This window comes from Zosterops lateralis (genome assembly GCF_965231275.1).
Source record: "Zosterops lateralis genome assembly, chromosome: 32".
Lineage (NCBI taxonomy): Eukaryota > Metazoa > Chordata > Aves > Passeriformes > Zosteropidae > Zosterops > Zosterops lateralis.
The window spans coordinates 1,500,414-1,528,014 of record NC_139792.1 but is presented as its reverse complement, the minus strand read 5'-3'; the positions used below and the strand labels follow the sequence as shown (position 1 = coordinate 1,528,014).

The 27,601-nt window shown below is 41.7% G+C and overlaps 1 protein-coding gene across 1 annotated transcript; it reads left to right on the top strand.

The window, feature by feature from the left end:
• The first annotated feature begins 1,378 nt into the window (after positions 1 to 1,378).
• PA2G4 (proliferation-associated 2G4) lies at positions 1,379 to 25,805 on the top strand. Its single transcript, XM_083880950.1, has 13 exons — positions 1,379 to 1,583; positions 6,596 to 6,724; positions 9,090 to 9,195; positions 10,667 to 10,736; positions 14,586 to 14,678; positions 16,016 to 16,079; positions 18,336 to 18,414; positions 19,374 to 19,452; positions 19,549 to 19,682; positions 20,715 to 20,809; positions 22,035 to 22,162; positions 23,855 to 23,908; positions 24,001 to 25,805. Exons 1-13 carry the CDS (start codon positions 1,496 to 1,498, stop codon positions 24,052 to 24,054), a joined length of 1,173 nt encoding a protein of 390 aa, XP_083737076.1. The 5' UTR covers positions 1,379 to 1,495; the 3' UTR covers positions 24,055 to 25,805.
• The last annotated feature ends 1,796 nt before the right edge of the window (positions 25,806 to 27,601 follow it).

Sequence of the window (27,601 nt, the reverse complement as noted above, 5' to 3'; positions counted from 1 at the left end):
TCCCTGGGGGGGTCCCTGGGGGGTCCCTGGAGAGGTCTGGGGTCCCTAGAGGGTCCTTGGAAGGATCCCCAAATTCCTGGAGGGTCTGGGGTCCCCTGGGGGTCCCTGAAGGGGTCTGGGGTCCTTGGGGAGGGTCCTTGAAGGGATCCCCAAATTCCTGGGGGGTCCCTGGAAGGGTCTGGGATCCCTGGGGAGGGGTTCCTGAAAGGATCCCCAAATTCCAGGAGGGTCTGGGGTCCCTGGTGGGGGAGTCCCTGGGGGAGTTTGGGGTCCCTGAGGAGGGTCCTTGGAAGGATCCCCAAATTCCTGGGGTCCCCTGGGGAGGTCCTGGAGGGATCCCCAAATTCCTGGAGGGTCTGGGGGGTCCCTGGGGGGGTCCCTGGGGGGTCCCTAGAGGGGTTTGGGGTCCCTGGAAGGGTCCTTGGAGGGATCCCCAAATTCCTGGAGGCTCTGGGGTCCCTGGGGGGTCCTTAAAGGGATCCCCAAGTTCCTGGGGGGGTCCCTGGAGGGGTCTGGGGTCCCTGGGGTCCCCTGGGGGGTCTCTGGGGGTCCCTGGGGGGCACCAGACGAGCTCAGAGGGGATTTCTGAAGGACCCCCGGACTCATTTTCAGGTTTCCCCCATTCCCCGCCAGAGTGAAGGTTTGGGGGTGTCCCCCCCCCTCCCCTGAGGTCGGGACCCCTTTTTTGGGGTTTTTCTCCCCCGTTTTTTTATCGGGGGGGATGCCCCGGTTTTGGGGGGGGGAACCCCCGCTCAGGGATGGATGAAAATAAAGGAATTTGAATTTTTAAAAAGCGTGTTTCTTAAACATAAATAAATAAAAAAATAAATAAGTAAAATTTCCAAATAAATAAATAAATAAATAGATAAATAAATAAATTATCAAACCTCTCGAGGGTTTGAGGTTTGGGGGGGGTCGGGGGGGTGTGTGAAAATAAATGAATTTGAATTTTAAAAAGCAGTTTTAAAAATAAATAAATAAATAAATAAATATTTTATTAATTAAGTAATTAAATAATTAAGTAAACAAACCCCTCGAGGGTTTGGGTGTTCGGGGTGGGAAGGTGACACCGGACCGGGAATGGGGATCACGGTCAGGGAGGGGACAGTGACCGCTCCCGGTACCGAAATTCCCCCACCCTCCTCTTCCTCTTCTCCCGCCTACATCCCCCATCACCCATTGCGCGCCTCTTCCGCTCTCCCACCTCTTCACCTCCTCTCGCGAGAACCGCGCCGCGCTGCACGCCGGGAATTGCAGTCCGCGGCGTGGGGAAAGAAGACCCATCCGTATCCTCTCCCCGCGCGCCGCGCTGCACGCCGGGAGCTGTAGTCCAGAGGGGCGGGCGGGACTCGCGGTCCCAGCGTGCCCCGCGCGGAGCCCGCGCTCTGCCCTGCTCGCGGCTCTCGGTCCCGGGGGCTCCTCAGGGAAAGCACCGGGCGGGGGGCGCTCCAACAGGCCCCGGGGGGCTCCGGAGGGGCTCGGCGGGGCTCCCACCATGTCGGGAGAGGAGGAGACCACCGAGCTGACCATCGCCGAGGACCTGGTGGTCACCAAGTACAAGATGGGGGGAGACATCGCCAACCGTGAGTGAGGCCCGCGGAACCGGCGTGGGGAGCGGGGTGAGGGCGGGGGGGAAACGGCGGGAAAGGCTGAGGGGGAAACGGGAGAACGGCCAGGCCTGGACACCCCCCACAGTGTGAGACCCCCGGGGTGAACCCCCCACACGGTTCAGACTGGGGGGGAACCGGGTAAGACCCCCCCTCATATCCCGGTGTGGCCTTTCCCGGTACCCCCGGAACGCACCGGGGAGCCACCGGGAGCCCCGCGGGGCCCGGGCCCGGCTCGGCCGCCGCCGCCACCGGCACGTGGTACCGCGCCCCACGTGCACCGGCCCCGCGGGGGGAGCGGGAACGGCCCGGGGCCGCCGGGACAGCCCGCTTTGTGCGGGCCGGGCCGGTCACCGGGGGCTCGGGACCGGCTACAGGGGGCTCGGGACCGGCTACAGGGGGTTCGGGACCGGTCACAGGGGGTTTGGGACCGGTCACAGGGGGTTTGGGACCAGGGCGGTACCGGTTACAGGGGGTTTGGTCACGGTTAGGGGGTTTAGTCCCGGTTTAGGGGGGTTTGGTCCCGGTTCGGTCCCAGTTAGAAGGGGCTGAGCCCGGTCCGGTCCCGGTTTAGGGGGGTTTGGTCCCGGTTTAGGGGGGTTTGGTCCCGGTTTAGGGAGGTTCGGTCCCGGTTTAGGGAGGTTCGGTCCCAGTTAGAAGGGGCTGAGCCCGGTCCGGTCTCGGTTAGGGGAATTTGGTCCCGGTTTAGGGGGTTTGGTCCCGGTTCGGTCCCGGTTACGGGGGGTTCGGTACCAGTTAGGGGGGGATTGGTCCCGGTTAGGAGGGGCTGAGCCCGGTCCGGTCCCGGTTAGGGGGTTTGGTCCCAGTTTAGGGGAGTTTGGTACCGGTTTAGGGGAGTTTGGTCCCAGTTTAGGGGAGTTTGGTACCGGTTTAGGGGGGTTCGGTACCGGTCCGGTCCCGGTTTGGGGGGTTCTGGCTGGGTTGGAGGGTGAGGGCTGCTCCGGGAACCGGGTCCGGTTCTGGGAACGGGGGTCCTGTCCTGAGCATGGGAGGTCCAGTTCTGGAAGTGGGATCCTGGTCCAGTCCGGGGATCGGGTCCTGGCCCAGAAACGGGGTCCTGTGCCGGGAATGGGGGTCCCGGCTCGGGAATGAGGATCCATGCCCAGGAACGGGGGTCCAGCCCCAGGAATAGAGGTCCTGTCCCAGTTAGGGTTGGGGTCCCAGCCTGGGAATGGGGGTCCAGCCCCAGGAATAGGGGTCCTGTCCCAGTTAGGGTTGGGGTCCCGGCCTGGGAATGGGGGTCCTGTCCTGGGATAAGGGCCCAGTCCCGGTCAGGATGGGGGTCCAGCCCCAGGAATGAGGGTCCAGTCCCGGTCAGGATGGGGGTCTAGCCCCAGGAATGAGGGTCCAGTCCCGGTCAGGATGGGGGTCTAGCCCCAGGAATGAGGGTCCAGTCCCGGTCAGGATGGGGGTCTAGCCCCAGGAATGAGGGTCCAGTCCCGGTCAGGATGGGGGTCCAGCCCTGGAACAAGGGTCCTGTCCTGGGAATGGGGGTTCTGTGCCTGGAATGGGGGTCCCGCCCCGGTCAGGATCAGGGTCCTGTCCTGGAACGAGGGTCCAGCCCCAGGGATGGGGGTCCTGTCCTGGGAATGGGGGTCCCAGCCCCAGGATTGGGGGTCCTGTCCCAGTTGGGGTCTGGATCCAGCCTCGGGAATGGGGGTCCCAGCCCAGGAATGGGGGTCCAGCCCTGGTCAGGATCAGGGTCCTGTCCTGGAATGAGGGTCCTGTCCTGGGTACGGGGGTCCAGCCCCAGGAATTGGGGTCCTGGCCCTCTTAGGGTCTGGGTCCAGCCCTGGGAATGAGTGTCCAGCCCCAGGAATGGGGGTCCCAGCCTCAGGAATGGGGGTCCAGCCCCGGGAATTGGGGTCCTGTCCCAGTTAAGATCTGGATCCAGCCCTGGGAATGAGTGTCCAGCCCCAGGAATGGGGGTCCCGTCCTGGGATGGGGGTCCCGTCCTGGGATGAGGGTCCAGCCAAAGGAATTGGGGTGCAGCCCCGGTCAGGATCAGAGTCCTGTCCTGGAACGAGGGTCCAGCCTCAGGAACGAGGGTCCAGCCCCAGGAATGGGGGTCCTGGCCCTGTTAGGGTTTGGATCCAGCCCCGAGAATGGGGATCCAGCCCCGGGAATGGGGGTCCTGTCCTGGGATGAGGGTCCAGCCCTGGTCAGGATGAGGGTCCTGTCCTGGAACGAGGGTCCAGCCCCAGGGATGGGGGTCCTGTCCTGGGATGGGGGTCCCGTCATGGGATGAGGGTCCAGCCCTGGTCAGGATGAGGGTCCTGTCCTGGGATGGGGGTCCAGCCCCAGGAATGGGGGTCCCATCCTGGGATGAGGGTCCATCCCCATTCCCAGGGCTCCCTCCATCGCCCCCATCCCCGCCAGTCTTGTCCCCCATTCCTAATTCTTTAACCCCTTTAATTCCCATTTATTTACCCCTTTAATTCCCATTTATTTACCCCCTTTAATTCCCATTTATTTACCCCCTTTAATTCCCATTTATTTACCCCTTTAATTCCCGGTTATTCTTTATTTACCCCCTTTAATTCCCATTTATTTACCCCCTTTAATTCCCGGTGACTCTTTATTTACCCCCTTTAATTCCCCTGCCCGGACCGGTTCCCCCGCGTCTCTTTTTGAACTCCCGACAGGAAATTTTGGGATTTGGGAACCGGGATTCCCTTTGGGAAGGGAGGGAGAGAAGGAAAAAAATCCTCTGGAAGAAGTTTGTTCACCTCCCTTTCCCTGCAGGGGAAAAAAGCAGGTTTTTCCTCCCTTGGGGAGAGAAAAAATAATAAAAAAAAGCCCAGACAAAACTATTTTTCAGTTGTTTTTAAAGGATAAAAAAATATCTTTAACTCCCTTAAAATATATTTTTTATTCTGTTAGAAAATATTTTTTATTTTATTTTTATTCTCCAGGAAAGGAGAGGAGTGTTCCTGCTCATCTGATACCTCAAAGGGTTTTTCGCTTCTTTATCTCCTTTTATTTTATTTATTTTTATTGTTTTTCTTTCTTTCTCCTGGTTTGTTTTATTTTCTTTTATCAGGAACTTTCTCCTTGGCTTTGAAATATTCCAAATTTTCCCATGGAAAAAAAAAAACAAACTGAGGGTGGAATTTGGGGTTGAAATCCATAAAATGGGATTTTTTTGGGAACTCCCTGGGAAAACATCCCCAAATAATTACGAAAATTTACCCCAAAACCCCAAAAATTTCATTTTTTATCATTTTTACCCCCAAATAAAGTGGGATTTTCACCTTTCCCATCCATATAAAGCTCTAAAATCTCATGAAAACAACAATTCAGGGGTAAAATCCATAAAATGGGATTTTTTTGGGTGGAGAATTCCCTGGAAAACAGAGAAAATTACCCCCAAAAAATCCCAAAAATTTAATTTTTTATCATTTTTACCCCCAAATAAAGCGGGATTTTCACCTTTCCCATCCAGATAAAGCTCTAAAATCTCATGAAAACAACAATTCAGGCCTAAAATCCATGAAATAAATGTATTTTTTGGGGGGAAATTCCTTGGAAAACAGAGAAACGAACCAAAAAAAACCCCGAAAATTTCATTTTTCATCATTTTTACCCCCAGCCAAAGGGGGATTTTCACCTTTCCCATCAAGATGAGGATCTGAAATCTTGGGAAAACAACAATTCAGGGGTAAAATCCATGAAATCTGGAATTTTTTTTGGGAATTCCTTGGAAAAGAGGGACAAATAAACGGAAATTTACCCAAAAAACCCTAAAATTCTTATTTTTACCCCCAACCAAAGCGGGATTTTCACCTTTCCCATCGAGATGAAAGTCTGGGATGTTGAGAAAACAACAATTCAGGGCTGTGGATCCACAAAATGGGATTTTTTTGGGAAAATTCCCTGGAAAAACCAGACAAATAAACCCCCAAAACCCACAAAAATTTCATTTTTTATCATTTTTACCCCCAACCAAAGTGGGATTTTCACCTTTCCCATCCAGATAAAGTTCTGAAATCTCATGAAAACAACAATTCAGGCCTGAAATCCATAAAATGGGATTTTTTGTGGGAGAATTCCCTGGAAAACAGAGAAATTTACCCAAAAAACCCACAAAAATTTCATTTTTCATCATTTTTATCCCCAAATAAAGCGGGATTTTCACCTTTCCCATCCAGATAAGGCTCTAAAATCTCATGAAAACAACAATTCAGGCCTGAAATCATGAAATAAATGTATTTTTTTGGGAATTCCTTGGAAAAGAGGGACAAATGAACTCCAAAAACCCACAAAAAAATCCCAAAAATTTCATTTTTTAATCATTTTTACCCCCAACCAAAGTGGGATTTTTATCTTTCCCATTGAGATGAAGATCTGAAATCTTGGGAAAACAACTCTGGGTGTTGGATTTGGGTCTAAAATCCACAAAATCAGGATTTTTAAAGGGAGAATTCCCTGGAAAACAGAGAAACGAACCAAAAAAAACCCCGAAAATTTTATTTTTTATCATTTTTACCCCCAACCAAAGCGGGATTTTCACCTTTCCCATCCACATAAACCTCTAAAATCTCATGAAAACCACAATTCAGGCCTAAAATCCATAAAATGGGATTTTTTTGGGAACTCCCTGGGAAAACATCCCCAAATAATTACGAAAATTTACCCAAAAAACCCAAAAATTTCATTTTTCATCATTTTTACCCCCAACCAAAGCGGGATTTTCACCTTTCCCATCCAGATAAAGGTCTGAAATCTCATGAAAACAACAATTCAGGGCTGAAATCCATAAAATAAATGTATTTTTGGGGGAGAATTCCTTGGAAAACAGAGAAATATAACCAAAAAAACCCCGAAAATTTCATTTTTTATCATTTTTATCCCCAACCAAAGCGGGATTTTCACCTTTCCCATCGAGATAAAGTTCTGAAATCTCGTAAAAACCACAATTCAGACCCGAAATATTGAAATAAATTAAATTTTTTTGTGAATTGCAGGTGTCCTGCGCGCCGTGGTGGAGGCGGCGGGGCCCGGCTCGTCCGTGCTGTGCCTGTGTGAGAAGGGAGACTCCCTGATCATGGAGGAAACCGGGAAAATCTTCAAAAAGGAGAAAGAAATGAAGAAAGGTGGGTTCAATCCGCCCTGGGGGAGGAAGTTTTTGTGATTTTAATCTAAATTTTGCTCCTCAAATTCAAATTTTTATTGGAATTTTTTTGGTGTTTTTAATTCAAATTTTGCTCCTCAAATTGAAGTTTTTATTGAAATTTTTTTTGATTTTTGTGGTTTTAATTCAAATTTTGCTCCTCGAATTCAAATTTTTATTGGAATTTTTTTTGGTGTTTTTAATTCGAATTTTGCTCCTCGAATTCAAATTTTTATTGAAATTTTTTGTGGTTTGAATTCAAATTTTGCTCCTCGAATTGAAATTTTTATTGAAATTTTTTTTGGTGTTTTTAATTCAAATTTTGCTCCTCGAATTGAAATTTTTATTGAAATTTTTTTGGTGTTTTTTGTGGTTTTAATTCAAATTTTGCTCCTCGAATTCAAATTTTTATTGAATTTTTTTTGGTGTTTTTTGTGGTTTTAATTCGAATTTTGCTCCTCGAATTCAAATTTTTATTGAAATTTTTTTTGTGATTTTAATTCAAATTTTGCTCCTCGAATTGAAATTTTTATTGAAATTTTTTTGGTGGTTTCTGTGATTTAAATCTAAATTTTGCTCCTCAAATTGAAATTTTTTTGGTGTTTTTTGTGGTTTGAATTCAAATTTTGCTCCTCGAATTGAAATTTTTATTGGAATTTTTTTTGTGATTTTAATTCAAATTTTGCTCCTCGAATTCAAATTTTTATTGAATTTTTTTTGGTGTTTTTTGTGGTTTTAATTCAAATTTTGCTCCTCAAATTGAAAGTTTTATTGAAATTTTTTTGGTGTTTTTGGTGTTTTTAATTCAAATTTTGCTCCTCGAATTGAAATTTTTATTGAAATTTTTTTGGTGTTTTTTGTGGTTTTAATTCAAATTTTGCTCCTCGAATTCAAATTTTTATTGAAATTTTTTTGATTTTTGTGGTTTTAATTCAAATTTTGCTCCTCGAATTTAAATTTTTATTGAAATTTTTTTGGTGGTTTCTGTGATTTAAATCTAAATTTTGCTCCTCAAATTGAAATTTTTTTGGTGTTTTTTGTGGTTTGAATTCAAATTTTGCTCCTCGAATTCAAATTTTTATTGAAATTTTTTTTGTGATTTTAATTCAAATTTTGCTCCTCAAATTCAAATTTTTATTGAAATTTTTTTTGGTGTTTTTAATTCAAATTTTGCTCCTCGAATTCAAATTTTTATTGAAATTTTTTTGGCGTTTTTTGTGGTTTTAATTCAAATTTTGCTCCTCGAATTGAATTTTTTATTGAAATTGGGATGAAATTGGAATGGGTTTGTTGGGATGGGGATTTTGGGGTGTTGGGATTTGGCACCAAATTCCCAAATTTGAGGATTTGGCACCAAATTTGTCCCCAAATTTCCCAAATCCTGAGGATTTTTGTCACCAAATTTGTCCCCAAATTTCCCAAATCCTGAGGATTTTTGTCACCAAATTTGTCCCCAAATTTCCCAAATCCTGAGGATTTGGCCCCAAAATTTGTCCCCATATTCTCCAATTCTGAGGAATTAGCACCAAATTTGTCACCAAATCTGTGATTTTATTTTTTAAATTTTTATTTTATTTTTAAAAAATATTTTGTCTTTTTAATTATTTATTTTTGTAATTTTTTACTATTTATTATTTTTAATTATTATTTTTATTTGATTTTTATTTTTAATTTTATTATAATTTTATTTATTTTAATTTTATCCTTTTTTGTTTAATTTTATATTTAATTTTATTTTTTATTTAATTTTAAATTTTATTTTAAATATTTTTATTTAATTTTCATTTTATTTTTTATATTTTCATTTTATTTTTAATTTTATTTTTTATTTTTAGATTAATTTTTTATATCTTTATTTTCTTTTTTATTTTCTTTTTAAATATTTTTATTTTTTGTTTTACATTTTAAATTTATTTTTAAATTTATTTTTTAATTTATTTTTAATTTATTTAATATTTTTAAAAAATATTTTATTTTATTAAATTAAATTTTTAAAAATTTTATTTCTTTTATTTTTAATTTTATTTTTCTTTATTTTATTTTTACTTTAATAATTTTTTTTTAAATTTTATTTTTAATTTTATTTTTCTTTATTTTATTTTTACTTTAATAATTTTTTTTTAAATTTTATTTTTAATTTTATTTTTCTTTATTTTATTTTTACTTTAATAATTTTTTTTTAAAATTTTATTTTTAATTTTATTTTTCTTTATTTTATTTTACTTTAATAATTTTTTTTAAATTTTATTTTTAATTTTATTTTTCTTTATTTTATTTTACTTTATTAATTTCATTTTTAATTTTATTTTCATTTTATTTTTAATTTTATTTTGTTTTTTTCCCCGCAGGAATCGCCTTCCCCACGAGTATCTCGGTCAATAACTGTGTGTGTCACTTCTCCCCGCTCAAGAGTGACCAGGATTACATCCTCAAGGACGGGGACCTGGTCAAAATGTGAGTGGGATTCCCTCTCCCCTCCCCAAATCCCAAAAATTGGGTTGAAAAGACCCAATTTGAGTTGGAAGGACCTTCCCAAAATCCCAAAAAAATTTGGGTTGGAAGGGCCCAGTTTGGGTTGGAAGGACCTTCCCAAAATCCCAAAATTATTTGGGTTGGAAGGGCCCAATTTGGGTTGGAAAAACCTTCCCAAAATCCCAAAAAATTCAGATTAAAAAGACCCAGTTTGGGTTGGAAGGACCTTCCTAAAAATCCCCAAAAATTCAGGTTTAAAAGACCCAATTTGGGTTGGAAGGACCTTCCCAAAATCCCAAAATTATTTGGGTTGGAAGGACCTTCCCAAAATCCCCTCAAAAATTGGGTTGGAAAGACCCAATTTAAATTGGAAAGACCTTCCCAAAATCCCCAAAAATTGGGTTGGAAAGACCCAATTTGAGTTGGAAGGACCTTCCCAAAATCCCCCAAAAATTCGGTTTAAAAGACCCAATTTGGGTTGGAAGGACCTTCCTAAAACCCCAAAAAATTCAGATTGAAACCACCCATTCCCCCTGTTTTTACGTTAATTCCTCCTTAATTAAACCCAAATAACAAACCTGGAGAGTGTCCTGAGGTTCCATTCCTTGTCCTGGTGCCCCTGGAGAGGCCGAACCCACCTGGAATTCCTGGAATTCCCTTTCCCAAAATCACCAAAAAATTCGGGTTGAAAAGACTCAATTTGGGTTGGAAGGACCTTCCTAAAAATCCCAAAATTATTTGGGTTGGAAAGACCCAATTTGGGGTTGGAAGGACCTTCCCAAAATCCCAAAAAATTCAGATTAAAAAGACCCAGTTTGGGTTGGAAGGACCTTCCTAAAAATCCCCAAAAATTCAGGTTTAAAAGACCCAATTTGGGTTGGAAGGACCTTCCCAAAATTCCCAAAAAATTTGGGTTGGAAAGACCCAGTTTGAGTTGGAAGGACCTTCCCAAAACCCCCAAAAATTTGGGTTGGAAGGACCTTCCCAAAATCCCCTCAAAAATTGGGTTGGAAAGACCCAATTTAAATTGGAAAGACCTTTCCAAAATCCCCAAAAATTGGGTTGGAAAGACCCAATTTGGGTTGGAAGGACCTTCCCAAAATCCCCCAAAAATTCGGTTTAAAAGACCCAATTTGGGTTGGAAAAACCTTCCCAAAATCCCCAAAAATTCAGATTAAAAAGACCCAATTTGGGTTGGAAAGACCTTCCTAAAAATCCCCCAAAAATTTGGGTTGAAAAGACCCAATTTGGGTTGGAAGGACCTTCCTAAAACCCCCAAAAATTCAGATTGAAACCACCCATTCCCCCTGTTTTTACGTTAATTCCTCGTTAATTAAACCCAAATAACAAACCTGGAGAGTGTCCTGAGGTTCCATTCCTTGTCCTGGTGCCCCTGGAGAGGCCGAACCCACCTGGAATTCCTGGAATTCCCATTTTTCCCTCTGTTTTGCAGCGACCTGGGCGTGCACGTGGACGGTTTCATCGCCAACGTCGCTCACACCTTCGTGCTCGGCGCCTCCAAGGTGGGTTTGTCATCGTGGGGTGACTCTGTTCTTACCCCTCAACCACTAAAAGTCTGAGATTTCAGCAGGATGAAAATTATTCTTGTTATTTTTTAGGATTTTTTTTTTTCCCTTTTATATTATTTTATTTTTCCCTTTTATATTATTTTTTTCCCTTTTATATTATTTTTTTTCCCTTTTATATTATTTTATTTTTTTCACTTTTATATTTTTTTCCCTTTTATATTATTTTATTTTTCACTTTTATATTATTTTTTTCACTTTTATATTATTTTTTTCCCTTTTATATTATTTTATTTTTCCCTTTTATATTTTTTTTTCCCTTTTATATTATTTTTTCCCTTTGATATTATTTTATTTTTCCCTTTTATATTATTTTTTTCACTTTTATATTATTTTTTCCCTTTGATATTATTTTATTTTTCCCTTTTATATTATTTTTTTTCCCTTTTCTATTATTTTTTTCCCTTTTATATTATTTTATTTTTCACTTTTATATTATTTTTTTCCCTTTTATATTATTTTATTTTTCACTTTTATATTATTTTTTTCCCTTTTATATTATTTTAAAATCTGATGGGTGAAACAAGAACAAACTTCTTCAATCGCTTTTGGGCAGAGCAGAGGGAGGTCAAGAAATCCCTCCCAGGGAAATGAGAAATTTGGATGAATAACAAAGTTACAGTTACAAAAAAAAAAAAAAACATTTTTGCTGTTTGCAGAAAATTTTCTGAGGAAAGAATTTCAAAAGACCAAAGAAACACCTCAGGAAAGGGGTCAGGGCTACATTGGGGGGCCGGGGGGAAACGGCCTGGAGCTCCTGGGTGTGAGGTGGGACCACCCTGGAGCACCTGGATCAAGGTGTCAGTGCCCTGGAGCACCTGGATCTGAGGTGGGACCACCTTGGAACTTCTGGATCCAAAATTTCAGTGCCCTGGGGCACCTGGATCTGAGGTGGCACCACTCTAGAACCTCTGGATCCGAGGTGGCACCATCCTGGAGCACCTCGATCCAAAATTTCAGTGCCCTGGCACGCTTGGATCCAAGGTGGGACCACCTTGGAACCTCTGGATCTGAGGTGGCACTACCCTGGAGCACCTGGATCCAAGATTTCAGTGCCCTGGGGGCTCTGGATCTGAGGTGGCACCATCTGGAGCCTCTGGATCTGAGGTGGCACCACCCTGGAGCCTCTGGATCTGAGGTGGCAGCTCTCTGGAACATCTGGATCCAAGGTGGCACCACTCTGAAACCTCCGGATTTGAGGTGGTACCTCCCTAGAACCTCTGGATCCAAGGTGGTACCACTGGAGCACCTGGATCCAAAGTTTCAGTGCCCTGGGACACCTGGATCTAAGGTGGGACCACCTTGGAGCACCTGCATCTGAGGTGGCACCAGTCTGGAGCACCTGGATCTGAGGTGGGACCATCCTAGAACCTCTGGATCCAAGGTGGCACCACCCTGGAGCACCTGGATCCAAGGTGTCAGTGTCCTGGGACACCTGGGTGTGAGGTGGCACCACCTTGGAACTTCTGGGTCTGAGGTGGCAGCAATCTGGAACCTCTGGATCCAAAATTTCAGTGCCCTGGGGCACCTGGATCTGAGGTGGGACCACCTTGGAACCTCTGGATCTGAGGTGGCACCATCCCAAAGTGTCTGGATCCAGGGTGGCATCACTCTGAAATCTCTGGATTTGAGGTGGCACCAGTCTGGAACCTCTGGATTCAAGGTTTCAGTGCCCTGGGGCACCTGGATCTGAGGTGGCACCACCTTGGAACTTCAGGATCTGAGGTGGCAGCAATCTTGAGCCCCTGGATCCAAAGTGGCACCACCCTAGAACCTCTGGATCCAAGGTGGTACCATCCTGGAGCACCTGGATCCAAAATTTCAGTGCCCTGGGGCACCTGGATCTGAGGTGGCACCACCTTGGAATTTCTGGATCCAAGGTGGCATCAGTCAGGAGCCTCTGGATCCAAAATTTCAGTGCCCTGGAGCTCCTGGATCTAAGGTGGGACCACCTTGGAACTTCAGGATCTGAGGTGGCAGCAATTCTGAGCCCCTGGATCCAAGGTGGCACCACTCTGGAACCTCTGGATCCAAGGTTTCAGTGCCCTGGGACACCTGGATCCAAGGTGGGACCACCTTGGAACTTCAGGAGCTGAGGTGGCACCAGTTTGGAACCTCTGGATCCAAGGTTTCAGTGCCCTGGGGGCTCTGGATCTGAGGTGGCACCATCCCAGAACCTCTGGATCCAAGATGGTACCACTTTGGAGCACCTGGATCCAAAGTTTCAGTGCCCTGGCACGCTTGGATCTAAGGTGGGACCACCTGGGAACTTCAGGATCTGAGGTGGCACCACCTTGGAATTTCTGGATCTGAGGTGGCAGCACTCTGGAACCTCTGGATCCAAAGTTTCAGTGTCCTGGAACACCTGGATCTGAGGTGGGACCATCCCAGATTTTCTGGATCTGAGGTGGCAGCACCCAGATCCTTGGTGAGGCAGTTCCTGCTTCATCCTTTTCCTGCCTGGAATTCCTCAGGATGAACATTCCTGTTCCTCAAAAATCAATCCATAATTCCCATTTTTACCTTCTGGAATTCCTCAGGATTAATTCCCATTCCCTACCCAAAAATCAACCCTTAATTTCCATTTTTCCCCTGGAATTCCTCAGGATTAATTCCCATTCCTCACCCCAAAATCAATCCTTAATTCCCATTTTTCCCCTGGAATTCCCCAGGATGAACATTCCCCACCTTAATTCCCATTTTTTTCCCAGGATTAATTCCCATTCCCCATGCCAAAAATCAACCCTTAATTACCATTTTTCCCCTGGAATTCCCCAGGATGAACATTCCCCACCTTAATTCCCATTTTTTTTTCCCCCAGAATGAACATTCACAACCCAAAAAATCAATCCATAATTCCCATTTTTTCCCCCTGGAATTCCCCAGGATTAATTCCCATTTCCGACCCCAAAATCAATCCTTAATTCCCATTTTTTTCCCCAGGATTAATTCCCATTCCCCAAAAATCATTCCTTAATTCCCATTTTTCCCCTGGAATTCCCCAGAATTAATTCCCATTCCCCACCCCAAAAATCAATACATAATTCCCATTTTTTTTCCCCAGGATTAATTCCCATTCCTCACCCCAAAAATCAATCCTTAATTCCCATTTTTTTTTTTCCCCAGGATGAACATTCCCAACCCAAAAATCAATCCATAATTCCCATTTTTTCCCTGGAATTCCTCAGGATTAATTCCCATTCCCCACCCCAAAATCAATCCTTAATTCCCATTTTTTTCCCAGGATTAATTCCCATTCCCCAAAAATCAATCCTTAATTCCCATTTTTTCCTGCAGGAATTCCTCAGGATGAACATTCCCCACCTTAATTCCCATTTTTTTTCCCCAGGGTGAACATTCCAACCCCAAAATCAATCCTTAATTCCCATTTTTTTTCCCCAGGATTAATTCCCATTCCTCACCCCAAAAATCAATCCTTAATTCCCATTTTTTCCCCTGGAATTCCCTTGTCTGATACCTTGAAAATTCCTTCTTTGAATTCCTCACGCTCTGGATATAAAAATCCAAAAAAAAAAAAAAAAAAAAAATTTTAGGAACATTTTTATTTTAGGGAAAAAAACCCCAAAAAATTCCCCCCATTGGAATTTTATTTTTTTTTTTTATTCGCAAAATTTGAATTTTCAACCTCCCAAACTGAAAATCCTCCAAAATTCTTCCATTCTAGTGGTCGATAAAACAATTTTCAAGCTCCCAAAAATTCCAGATGTGGAATTTCGACTTCAAAACCTTTAAAAATCCCCAAATTTTGGGTGTTTTTCCCCCCAGGAAAATCCGGTGTCGGGTCGAAAAGCCGACGTGGTGAAGGCGGCTCATCTTTGTGCCGAGGCCGCCCTGCGCCTGGTCAAACCCGGCAACCAGGTGGGGATTTTTGGGAAATTTGGGAATTTTTTGGGAATTTTGGGGGGTCAGGAGGGAATTTGGGGGGTTGTGGGAATGAGCCACAGGGATTTGGGGGGATTTGAAAGGAAAAATGGGGTTTTTTTGAAGGAAAAATGAGATTTTTTTAGGTTTTTTTGGAGGGAAAAATGAGATTTTTTTGGTTTGTTTTTTTTTTATAGAAAAAATGAGATTTTTGGGAAGGTTTTTTGAGGGAAATATGAGATTTTTTTGAGGTTTTTTGGAGGGAAAAATGAGATTTTTCAGGGTTTTTTTGGAGGTGTTGAAGCAGTTTTTGGTTGGAAAAGTTGTGAAATTTCTCCCCAAAAATGGGATTTAAGTAAAACTTGGGAATCAGGTGGGATTTTAGGGGGAATTTTGGGAATTTTTGGGAATTTTGGGGGGTCAGGAGGGAATTTGGGGGGTGTGGGAATGAGCCAAAGGGATTTTGGGGGGATTTGTAAGAAAAAATGGGGATTTTTGGGGAAAAAAATGAGATTTTTTTGGAGGTTTTTTGGTGGGAAAAATGAGATTTTTTGGGGGGATTTTTTGAAGGAAAAATGAGATTTTTTGGAGGGAAAAATGAGATTTTTTGGGGAAAAAATGAAATTTTTCGGGGGTTTTTTTGAGGGAAAAATGAGATTTTTTTGGGGGTTTTTTTTGAGAGAAAAAATGAGATTTTTTTGAGGGAAAAAATGAGATTTTTCGGAGGTTTTTTAGAGGGAAAAATGAGATTTTTTGGAGGGAAAAATGAGATTTTTTGGGATTTTTTGGAGGGAAAAATGAGATTTTGGGGGGGGTTGAGAGGAAAAATGAGATTTTTCAGAGGTTTTTTGGAGGGAAAAATGAGATTTTTGGGGGGTTTTTTGGTGGGAAAAATGAGATTGTTTTGGGGGTTTTTTTTTTGAGGGAAAAATGAGATTTTTTTTGAGTTTTTTTGGAGGGAAAAATGAGATTTTTTGGGGGTTTTTTGAGGGAAAAAATGATATTTTTTTGGGGAAAAATGAGATTTTTCTGAGGTTTTTTTTGAGGGAAAAATGAGATTTTTTGGGGGGGTATTTTTGAAGAAAAATGAGATTTTTCAGGGGTTTTTTGAGGGGAAAATGAGATTTTTTTGGGGGGTATTTTTGAGGAAAAATGAGATTTTTTTGGGTTTTTTTGAGGGAAAAATGAGATTTTTTGGAGGGAAAAATGACATTTTTGGGTTTTTTTTTTTTTGAGGGAAAAATGATGGTATTTAAGGAAAGCTCAGAGTGGGAATTTTTTAATCCATAAAATATCTATTTTTATTTTAATTTAATTTATTTTTTTTATCCCAGAACACACAAGTGACAGAGGCCTGGAATAAAATCGCCCACGCGTTTCACTGCACACCCATTGAAGGTGAGGGGAAAATGGGAATTTTTTAGGGAAAAAAGGGATTTTTTTTTTAGGGAAAAAAATGGGAATTATTCCAGGGGAAAAATGGGAATTATTCCAGGGAATAAAGGGAATTATTCCAGAGTAAAATGGGAATTATTCCAGGGAAAAAATGAGAATTTTTCTAGGGAAAAATGGGAATTATTCCAGGGAATAAAGGGAATTATTCCGGGGAAAAAATGGGAATTGTTGCAGGGAAAAATGGGAATTATTCCAGGGGAGAAAAGGGAATTATTCCGGGGGAAAAATGGGAATTTTTCTAGGGAAAAATGGGAATTATTCCAGGGAAAAAATGGGAGTTATTCCAGAGAAAAAATTGGAGTTATTCCAGTCAAAAATGGGAATTATTCTAGGGGAGAAAAGGGAATTATTCCAGGGGAAAAAAGGAATTCCAGGGGGAAAAGGGAATTCCAGGAATAAAGGAATTCCAGGAAAAAGGGATCCCAGGGAAAAGGGAATTCCAGGAAAAAGAGATCCCAGGGAAAAGGAAATCTTGGGATTGCTGGACCGGGATCCCAGAGCTCATCCCGATCCTTTGGGCTCCTCCAGCTGCCCTGAACTCTCTCCATGGCTGGTTCAATTCCCTGGAATTCCAGGAATTCCCGTGGCTCAGGGAGTGGGCTGGGAGCAACTGGGAATGTTGGGAATGTTTGGAATGTCAGGAATGTTGGGAATGTCGGGGGCAACTCCCAGTATTGAGCTGGGAATGGGGGGTGGGAAAAGGGGAAAAATGCCCCAAAAATCCCTCTGGGGTCTGCTGGGGCTGGGGCTCCCAGTATAGACCAGTACAGACCAGTACAGACCAGTACAGACCAGTACAGCCCAGTGGTGTGCACTGCCTGGGGCTCCCAGTATAGACCAGTACAGACCAGTACAGCCCAGTACAGACCAGTACAGACCAGTACAGCCCAGTGGTGTGCACTGCCTGGGGCTCCCAGTATAGACCAGTACAGACCAGTACAGACCAGTGGTGTGCACTGCCTGGGGCTCCCAGTATAGACCAGTACAGACCAGTACAGACCAGTACAGCCCAGTGGTGTGCACTGCCTGGGGCTCCCAGTATAGACCAGTACAGACCAGTACAGACCAGTGGTGTGCACTGCCTGGGGCTCCCAGTATAGACCAGTACAGACCAGTACAGACCAGTACAGACCAGTACAGACCAGTGGTGAGCACTGCCTGGAGCTCCCAGTATAGACCAGTACAGACCAGTACAGACCAGTACAGACCAGTACAGACCAGTACAGACCAGTGGTGAGCACTGCCTGGAGCTCCCAGTATAGACCAGTACAGACCAGTACAGACCAGTACAGACCAGTACAGACCAGTACAGCCCAGTGGTGTGCACTGCCTGGAGCTCCCAGTATAGACCAGTACAGACCAGTACAGCCCAGTGGTGTGCACTGCCTGGAGCTCCCAGTACAGACCAGTATAGACCAGTACATACCAGTACAGACCAGTGGTGAGCACTGCCCGGAGCTCCCAGTACAGACCAGTACAGACCAGTACAGACCAGTACAGCCCAGTGGTGAGCACTGCCTGGAGCTCCCAGTCCCCTCCCAGTCCAATCCCAGTCCGTCCCAGTAACCCCAGTCCATCCCAGTCCCCCCTACTCCTGTCCCAGTCCCCTCCCAGTCCAATCCCAGTCCATCCCAGTAACCCCAGACCATCCCAGTCTGTCCCAGTCCCCTCCCAGTCCTCCCCAGTCCCCCCCAGTAACCTCAGCTCCCTCAGGGATGTTGTTGCACCAGCTGGTCCCAGTCCCCCCCAGTCCATCCCAGTAACCCCAGACCATCCCAGTCCCCCCTAGTTGGTCCCAGTCCCATCCCAGTCCCCCCCACTCCTGTCCCAGTCCCATCCCAGTCCCCCCCACTCCTGTCCCAGTCCTGTCCCAGTCCCCCCCAGTCCATCCAAATCCCATCCCAGTCTGCCCCAGTCGGTCCCAGTCTGTCCCAATCCCATCCCAGTCACTCCTAGTCCATCCAAATCCCCCCTCAGTCCCTCCCAGTGCCCCCAGTCTGAACCCAGTCCCTCTTAGACGGTCCCAGTCCATCCCAGTCCCCCCAGTAACCCCAGTTCCCCTCCAGCAATGTTGTCACACCAGTCTGTCCCAGTCCCCCCAGTAACCCCAGTTCCCCCAGGGATGTTGTCACACCAGTCTATCCCAGTCTATCCCAGTCTATCCCAGTAACCCCAGTAACCCCAGTTTCCCCCTGTCAGGGATGTTGTCACACCAGCTGAAGCAGCACGTCATCGACGGCGAGAAAACCATCATCCAGAACCCCTCGGACCAGCAGAAGTGAGCGGGGGAAGAATGGGGGGAAATTTGGGGGTTTGGGGTGAGAAATGGGGTCAGGGGAGGAAATTTGGGGATTAGGGGCAAAAATTGGGGGGTTTGGGGTGAAAAAATGGAGGGAAATTGGGAAAAAATGAGGGTTTGGGGTGAGAAATGGGGTCAGGGGGAAAATTTGGGATCAGGGGTAAAAATTGGGGGATAATGGAGGGGTTCGGGGTGAAAAATTGGGGGAAATGGGGGGATTTGGGGTGAGAAATGGGCCAGGGGGAAAATCTGGGGGTCAGGGAGAAAAATTGGGGGGAAATTGGGGGGATTGGGGTGAGAAATTGGGGGGAAAATGGGAGGATTTGGGGTGAGAAATGGGGTCAGGGAGAAAGTTGGTGAGAAATTTGGGGTCGGGGGAAAAATTGGGGTGAAAATGGGGCAAAAATTGAGTTGAAAATGGGGGGATGGGGGTGAGAAATGGGGTCAGGAGTAAAAACTGGGGGGATTTGGGGTGAGAAATGGGATCAGGGGGAGAAATGGGAGCTCTTGGGAAGGAGTTTCCCAAAAACATTTTGGGGTTTTCCAGGAACATTTTGAGTTTCCAGGAACATTTTGGGTCTTTCCAGGAACATTTTGGGGTTTTCCAGGAATATTTTGGGTTTTTCCAGGAACATTTTGAGTTTTCCCAGGAACATTTTGGGTCTTTCCAGGAACATTTTGAGTTTCCAGGAACATTTTGGGTCTTTCCAGGAACATTTTGGGGTTTTCCAGGAACATTTTGAATTTTTCCATGAACATTTTAGATTTTCCATGAACTTTTTGACTTCCCAGTAACAATTTGAATCTCCTGAAAGCTTTTTACTTTCCCCACAAATTCTCCTGCGAGGAAATCCTGAATTTCCAGGAATATTTTGGTGGCTCTTCCCTGAATTTTTCCCTTTGGAATTCCCAGATTTTCCTGCTTTTTTTCCCCTCAGGAAGGACCACGAAAAAGCCGAATTCGAGGTGCACGAAGTTTACGCCGTCGACGTCCTGGTCAGCAGCGGCGAGGGCAAGGTCAGCCCGTCATAAACCAATAAATAATCAATAATAAATCCATTTATTGCCTCCAGAATTTGAGGAATTTGAGGAATTTTGCTGTTTTCTCACCAGGCCAAGGATGCAGGGCAGAGAACCACGATTTACAAGAGGGACCCCTCCAAGCAGTACGGGCTGAAAATGAAAACCTCGCGCGCCTTCTTCAGCGAGGTGGAGCGGCGCTTCGACACCATGCCCTTCACACTCAGGTAAAGCCAGGAGTTACACCTGGAATTAAACCTGGAGTACCTGGGATTACACCTGGAGTACCTGGAGTTACACCTGGATGGGGCTGGGGTACCTGGATAGGGGGTGGGATTCATTCAGCGAGGTGGAGCGGCGCTTCGACACCACACCCTTCACACTCAGGTAAAGCCAGGAATTACACCTGGAGTTACACCTGGATGGGGCTGGAATTACACCTGGAGTACCTGGGATTACACCTGGATGGGGCTGGGGTACCTGGATAGGGGGTGCGATTCATTCAGCGAGGTGGAGCGGCGCTTCGACACCGTGCCCTTCACACTCAGGTAAATCCCAGGGAATTACACCTGGAATTAAACCTGGAGTACCTGGAATTACACCTGGAGTACCTGGGATTACACCTGGATGGGGCTGGAGTTCAGTGGGAGTGGTTGTGGGAGGGAGTTTAAGATGGAATTCCAGGGATTTGAGTTTCCTTCAGCGAGGTGGAATGGGCGCTTACACACCATGCCCTTCACACTCAGGTAAAGCCAGGAATTACACCTGGAATTAAACCTGGAGTACCTGGGATTACACCTGGAGTACCTGGAATTACACCTGGAGTACCTGGACAGGGCTGGAATTCCAGGGATTGGAGCCTTTCCTGGACAGGTGTGTGTAGGTGTGATCACAGGTGTGATCTCAGGTGTGCTCTGGTACTCCCAGGTGTGATCACAGGTGCTCCCAAGTGTGTTCAGGTGCTTCCAGGTGAACTCAGGTGTGCCCAGGTGTGTGTCCAGATGCTCTCAGGTGTGTCCAGGTGCACTCAGGTGTGTCCAAGTGCACTCAGGTGTGTGTCCAGGTGCTCTCAGGTGTGCTCAGGTGTGCCCAGGTGTGATCACAGGTGCCCAGGTGTGCCCAGGTGTGTGTCCAGATGCTCTCAGGAGTGCCTGGGTGCACTCAGGTGTGCCCAGGTGTGTTCCCAGGTGCACTCAGGTGTGTTCCCAGGTGCTCTCAGGTGCCCCAGGTGTGGTGGCTCAGGTGCGGTGTCCCCGCAGGGCGCTGGAGGACGAGAAGAAGGCGCGCATGGGGGTGGTGGAGTGCGCCAAGCACGAGCTGCTGCAGCCCTTCAACGTCCTCTACGAGAAGGAAGGTGAGACTGGGACAGGGGGGGACAGGGGACACCTGGGGGGACAGGTGAGGACAGGGGACACCTGAGGGGACACGGGTTCAGGAGATACTGGGACAGAGGAGATACCTAAGGGGACAGGTGGGAATAGGGCAGGTACAGGTGGGGACAGGTGGAGACAGGGGTGACAGAGGACGTGGGGACAGGTGAGACTCAGGGACAGGTGAGACCTGGGGACAGGTGAGAACAGGGACACGGGACAGGTGAGGAGGGATCCAGGTGAGTTCAGAGCTGCAGAGCCATTCACAGAGCAGGGATTGCAGGTCCTGGCAGGCCCATAGCTCCGTTTAACCTCCCCAGGTCCTGGCAGGCCCATAGCTCAGGCTCACCCCCAGGTCCTGGCAGGCCCATAGCTCAGGGTTTATCCCCCAGGTCCTGGCAGGCCCACAGCCCAGATTTAACCCCTCTGTGCCCCCAGGTCCTGGCAGGCCCATAGCCCAGTTTAACCCCCCCAGGTCCTGGCAGGCCCACAGCTCAGATTTAACCCCCAGGTCCTGGCAGGCCCACAGCTCAGATTTAACCCCCAGGTCCTGGCAGGCCCATAGCCCAGTTTAACCCCTCAGGTCCTGGCAGGGCTGTATCTCAGGCTCACCCCCAGGTCCTGGCAGGCCCACAGCCCAGATTTAACCCCCAGGTCCTGGCAGGGCCACAGCCCAGATTTAACCCCCAGGTCCTGGCAGGCCCAGAGCCCAGATTTAACCCCCAGGTCCTGGCAGGGCTGTATCTCAGGCTCACCCCCAGGTCCTGGCAGGCCCACAGCCCAGTTTAACCCCCCCAGGTCCTGGCAGGCCCACAGCCCAGTTTAACCCCCAGGTCCTGGCAGGCCCATAGCCCAGTTGATCAGGGTTTATCCCCCAGGTCCTGGCAGGGCTGTATCTCAGGCTCACCCCCAGGTCCTGGCAGGCCCACAGCCCAGTTTAACCCCCAGGTCCTGGCAGGCCCACAGCCCAGTTTAACCCCCAGGTCCTGGCAGGCCCACAGCCCAGTTTAACCCCCAGGTCCTGGCAGGGCTGTATCTCAGGCTCACCCCCAGGTCCTGTCAGGCCCACAGCCCAGTTTAACCCCTCAGGTCCTGGCAGGCCCACAGCCCAGGTTTAACCCCCCAGGTCCTGGCAGGCCCACAGCCCAGGTTTAACCCCTCAGGTCCTGGCAGGCCCACAGCCCAGGTTTAACCCCTCTGTGCCCGCAGGGGAGTTCGTGGCCCAGTTCAAGTTCACGGTGCTGCTGATGCCCAACGGCCCCATGAGGATCACGAGCGGCCCCTTCGAGCCCGAGCTCTACAAATCCGACCTGGACGTGCAGGACGGGGAGCTCAAGGTGGGTTAGCATTAATATTAATCACTAATATTAGTCATTAATAACGCTAATATGGAAATTAAGTATCTGTGTAAGTGTAGAATTAATTTTTTTATGATTCCGTATAAGGTATTCATAGGAAATATATTATTTTTCTTTATATTTTTAATAAAATTAATCATTAATATTAATTATTAATAGCCTTAATATGGAAATTGAGTATCTGTGTAAATGTAGAATTAATTTGTTTAGGTTTTCATATAACGTATTCATAGGAAATATATTATTTTTCTTTATATTTTTATTAATATTAATCATTAATATTAATTATTAATAGCCTTAATATGGAAATTAAGTATCTCTGTAAATGTAGAATTAATTTATTTAAGTTTCCATATAAGGTATTCATAGGAAATATATTATTTATATTTTCTTTTTATTAGTACTTTTATTAGTTATATTGTCTATTCATAGTTGTAGTTATTAATAAAATTAATTACAAAAAGCATTTATAATAGTTATTAGTTATTAGTATTTATTAGTATTAGTATTTATTAGTATTAATTGGTAATATGGAAATTAAGTATCTGTGTGAATGTAGAATTAATTTGTTTATGTTTCCATATAAAATAATTATAGGAAAAAATTATCTATATTTTCTTTTTATTAGTATTTTTATTACTATTTTATTATATTTTATAATTATATTTATATTATATTTATGTAATAAATATATATTTATATAATAGAATATTGAGAATATTTAATATTATTTTATTATAGTTATATTGTCTATTAATAGTTGTATTGACTTGTAAAATTAATTAGAAATAGCACTTATAAGAATTATTAGGATTAATAGTTATTAGTATTTATTAATATTGGTATTAATTGTATATTATTTGTATATAATATGTATATTATTATATATATTGTACATATTTATTATATATTATATATAACACATATATATTATATGTAATATATATAATATATTGAATATATAATATATTTAATATAATAAATATTATTATATTATACATATTATAATAATAAATACATTTTAAGTATCTAGATAAACATACAATTAATTTCTTTACATTTCCATATAAAATATTCCTAGGGAAAAAAAAATCTCTATTTTTTAAATTAGTTTTATTAATATTTTTATTAGTTATTATTAGTTATATTGTCTATTAATAGTTGTGTTTGCTTGTAAAAAAAAATAGAAAAATTGTTTGTAATAATAATTAATATTTCATAGGGGTTTATTTAATTTAATAATAATTGAGATAATAATGGAACTATTGATAATATGAATAGTAATAATTGATAGATAATAAAAATTGAAATATTAATAATTAAAAATGAATGAAATATTAATAAATAACGTATTTGAAATAAAATAATAAATAAATTGATAATAAATAGATAAATAATAAAAATAATTGATGTATTGACAATTAATGTATTAATAATTGACATTAATAATTAAAATCAATATAAAATGTTAATAAATAACCTATTTGAATTAAAATTAAAATAAAAATTGGAAATAAAATAAATCCTAATAAATAAAATATTAATAATTAATAAATAACCACCTGCCCTTATTCTCATGGAAGGAAAATAAAGAAAAAGGACCCAAATCCTCCCCAAAATTCCCTTTTTCCCCCAAAAAATTTCTAATTTCTCACCTTTTTTCCCTTCCAGGCCCTTCTACAAAGCTCTGCCAGCAGGAAGACCCAGAAAAAGAAGAAGAAAAAGGTAAAAATTCACATTTTTATATTAAAAATTCACAAATTTTTAAATTTTGAGAAAGAAAAATTAAAAAAAAATCCCAAATTTTGTCCCCACAGGCTTCAAAAAACGCTGAAAACGCCACCACGGAGGAGAACGAGGCCGGTGACTGAGAAAACTTCTCAAAATCCCCTTTTTTCCCCCCAAAAAAATGCCCCAAAAACCACAAAAATTCCAAAAATTCCATCTGGAAATAGAAATTTGTTGGTCCAGGCAGAAATTCCCCCAAAAAATCCAACAATTCCCGTTGAATTTTTGGGTTTTTTTGTACCAAGGAGGGGAGAAAAAAAATCTTTTTTGAGACGCCAAAAATTGAAATAAAAATAATAAAATTTAAAAATATTTCCCCTGAAAAAGCAACAAGAAAAATAATTAATAATAAAAATATTAATTAGGAGTGAAAGTTGTTATTAAATTCTTTTATATTTTCCCCCGTTTTGAAGGTGTAAAAAAAATCCAGGGAGAGGAAAAGGAGGAAAATGTTGATTTTTTTCTTCCTCAGCCTCAAGTTGGCTTTTTTTAAAATTAATTTTTAATTTTTTAAATTGGAAATTGTCATTTAAAACCCCCCAAAAAACCAGGTGAAACCAAGCCAGAAAAATTGAGATTTTTTGTCTTTATTTTTTAAAAATTTTCAATTTTTTTTTTCCTTTGGAAATTTTCACTTTACTAAAAATACCCCCTAAAAAATCGATTTTTTTTTGTCTTTTTTCCCCCTTTCTGGGATTGTAATTTTAGACTTGGGGAAAAAAAAAAAAACACAAAAATTTATTTTTATTTTAATTTTATTTTCTTATTTTTTTCCTTTGGAAATTTTCACTTAAAACCCAAAAAAAGCCCCCCAAAATCGATTTTTTTTGTCTTTTTTCCCTTCTCTGGGATTGGACTTTTAGAATTGGGGAAAAAAACCCACAAATTTTATTTTTTAAAATTTTTTTCCTTTGGAAATTTTCATTTAAAATAAAATAAAACCCACCAAAAACCAGGTGAATCCATTCCCAAAAAAATCGATTTTTTTTGTCTTTTTTCCCTCTCTGGGATGGGAATTTTTGAATTGGGAATAAAAAAACCCAAAAAAATTATTTTATTTTTATTTTTTAGGGTTTTTTCCCTTTGGAAATTTTCACTTTAAATAAAAAAATCCACAAATTTTATGTTTTTTTCCCCCTCCCAAACACCCACCAAGAGCCTTTTCTGCCTCTGCCTTGATTTAAAGGGATTTAAAATAAAATAAAATTTAAAAATTTTGCTATTTTTTAACACAAACTTGTTTTTAAAATGGATCCAAAACCCCCCTTGGAGCTGAATTCCCTAAAAAAATAAAAATTAAATAAAAATTTCTGGGTTTTGGGTGGTTTTTTAATTCTTTTTCTCAAATAATTCCCTTGGGGGAGGAAATTTCCACCTTTTTCCCCATTGAGCTGGAGGAGAATTATTTTATTTTATTTTATTTTATTTTATTTTATTTTATTTTATTTTATTCTATTCTATTCTATTTTATTTTATTTTATGATTTATTTTGAATTTTTTATTATTTTTATTTTATTTTAAATTTTATTTTATTCTATTTTACTTTATTTTTATTTTGTTATTTTTATTTTATTTTATTTTATTTTATTTATTTTATTTCATTTTTATCTTATTCTATTTTACTTTATTTTTATTTTATTTTTTTCTATTTTTTATTTTATTTTTTCTATTTTATTTTACTTTATTTTTAAAATTTTTTTAATTTTTTTTTAAATTTTATTTTATTTTACTTTATTTTATTCATTTTTTTCCCTCCGAGATTCTTTTGCGCTAATTTGGAGGGAAAAAAGAATTTTTAAAAATTAAAATAAAATTAAAATAAAATAAAATAAAATTCCAAGTTTAGTTGTTTTTCCACCTTTTTCCCCATGAGTTGGAGGATAAAAATTTTATTTTTATTTTATTTTTTTTATTTTTATTTTATTTTTTATTGTATTTTATTTTTAATTTGTTTATTTTAATTTTTATTTTATTTTGTTCATTTTTTCCCTCCGAGATTGTTTTACTAATTTTAGAGGGAAAAATTTTAAAAAAATAATAAATAAAATTAAAATTAAAATTAAATAAGAATAAAATTTCCAGGGTTTGGGGTGAAAAAAGAATAAAATAAAATAAAAATAAAATTTCCCAGATTTTGGGTGGTTTTTTAATGCTTTTTAATCCCCTGGAGGAGCAAATTTCCATCTTTTTAAGGACAAATAATTTTAATTTTTTTTCCACTTTTTCCCTCAAAGACACTTTTACTAATTTTAGAGGGAAAAATAAAATAAAAATAAAATAAAATAAATTTTGGGTGTTTTTTATCCTTTTTAATCCCCTGGAGGAGCAAATTTCCACCTTTTTGAAGACAAATAATTTTAATTTTTTTTCCACTTTTTCCCTTCAGATTCTTTACTAATTTTAAAGTAAAAAAATTAAAAAAAAAATTAAAATAAAATAAAAATAAAACCTCTCAAAGGTGGGGGGAGGGGGAAGCGCCGGGACAAATTCTGGGGTTTTTTTTTCTCTTTTATAAATCAATTTTTATACAAAAAAAAGCAGAAAAATGATAAAAAAACCAATTAAATTCCATCAATTAAATATTTTAATTTTAATTTTTGTTTTAATGATCCCCCTGGTACCTTTTTTTCCACAGAATTTTGGGGAAATTTGGGGTTTTTTTCCAATTTTTTTCCTCCTTCGGCGTTTCCTCGACAAAGTCGGAGCTTTTTCCACCTAAAAATAAATAAAAAAATAAAAATAAAAATAAAAAATAAACTCCAAACGTGCAAAATGTTACCAAAGTCGAAGAAAAAAAGAAAAAAAAAAGAAATAAAGGATGAAATATTGGATTTTATTTGGGGTTTTTTGGTGTTTTTTGGGGTCGGGAGGAGGAATTTGGGGGGAAAATGTTCATTTTTGAGTAAAAAATGTTCATTTTTGAGAGAAAAATCCTCTTTTTTTAGTTAAAAATATGAATTTTTGAGGGGAAAGTTTATTTTTTAGGAGAATATTGTTTATTTTTGAGGGAAAAATGCTGATTTTGGGGGGGAAATGTTCATTTTTGAGGGAAAAATATTCATTTTTCAGGGAAAAAATGCCCATTTTTAGGGGAATTTTGTTCATTTTTGAGGGAAAAATACTAATTTTTGAGGGAAAAATGTTAATTTTTGAGGGAAAAATACTCATTTTTCAGGGGAAATAGTAATTTTTGAGGAAAAAACGTTCAATTTTGAGAGAAAATTTCTCATTTTTGAGAGGAAAATCCTTGGTTTTGAGGGAAAATACTTTTGAGGGGAATTTTGTTCATTTTTTGAGGGAAAAATGCTCAATTTTAAGGGAAAAATGCTCAATTTTTGAGGGAAAAATACTCATTTTTCAGAGGAAATAGTCATTTTTGGGGGGAAATCCTCTTTTTTGAGAGAAAAATGTTCATTTTTGAGGGAAAAACTCTCTTTGAAGAGAAAAATCAATTTGAGGAAAGAAAAGCTCATTTTTAAGGGGAAAATCTCTTTGTTTTAGGGAAAATTCCTCATTTTAATAGAAAAAAAAGATTTTGAGGGGGAAACTCCCTCACTTTGAGGAGAAAAAAAAAAGTGATTTTTGAGGGGAAAATGTAAAATTTGATGGGAAAAGCTCATTTTGAAGGGA

Coding starts and splice junctions, on each gene's coding strand:
- PA2G4 (XM_083880950.1), top strand. CDS start 1,496: ATGTCGGGAGAGGAGGAGACCACCGAGCTGACCATCGCCGAGGACCTG. Junction 9,196..10,666: donor GACGGGGACCTGGTCAAAAT/GTGAGTGGGATT, acceptor TCTGTTTTGCAG/CGACCTGGGCGTGCACGTGG. Junction 16,080..18,335: donor TCACTGCACACCCATTGAAG/GTGAGGGGAAAA, acceptor TCCCCCTGTCAG/GGATGTTGTCACACCAGCTG.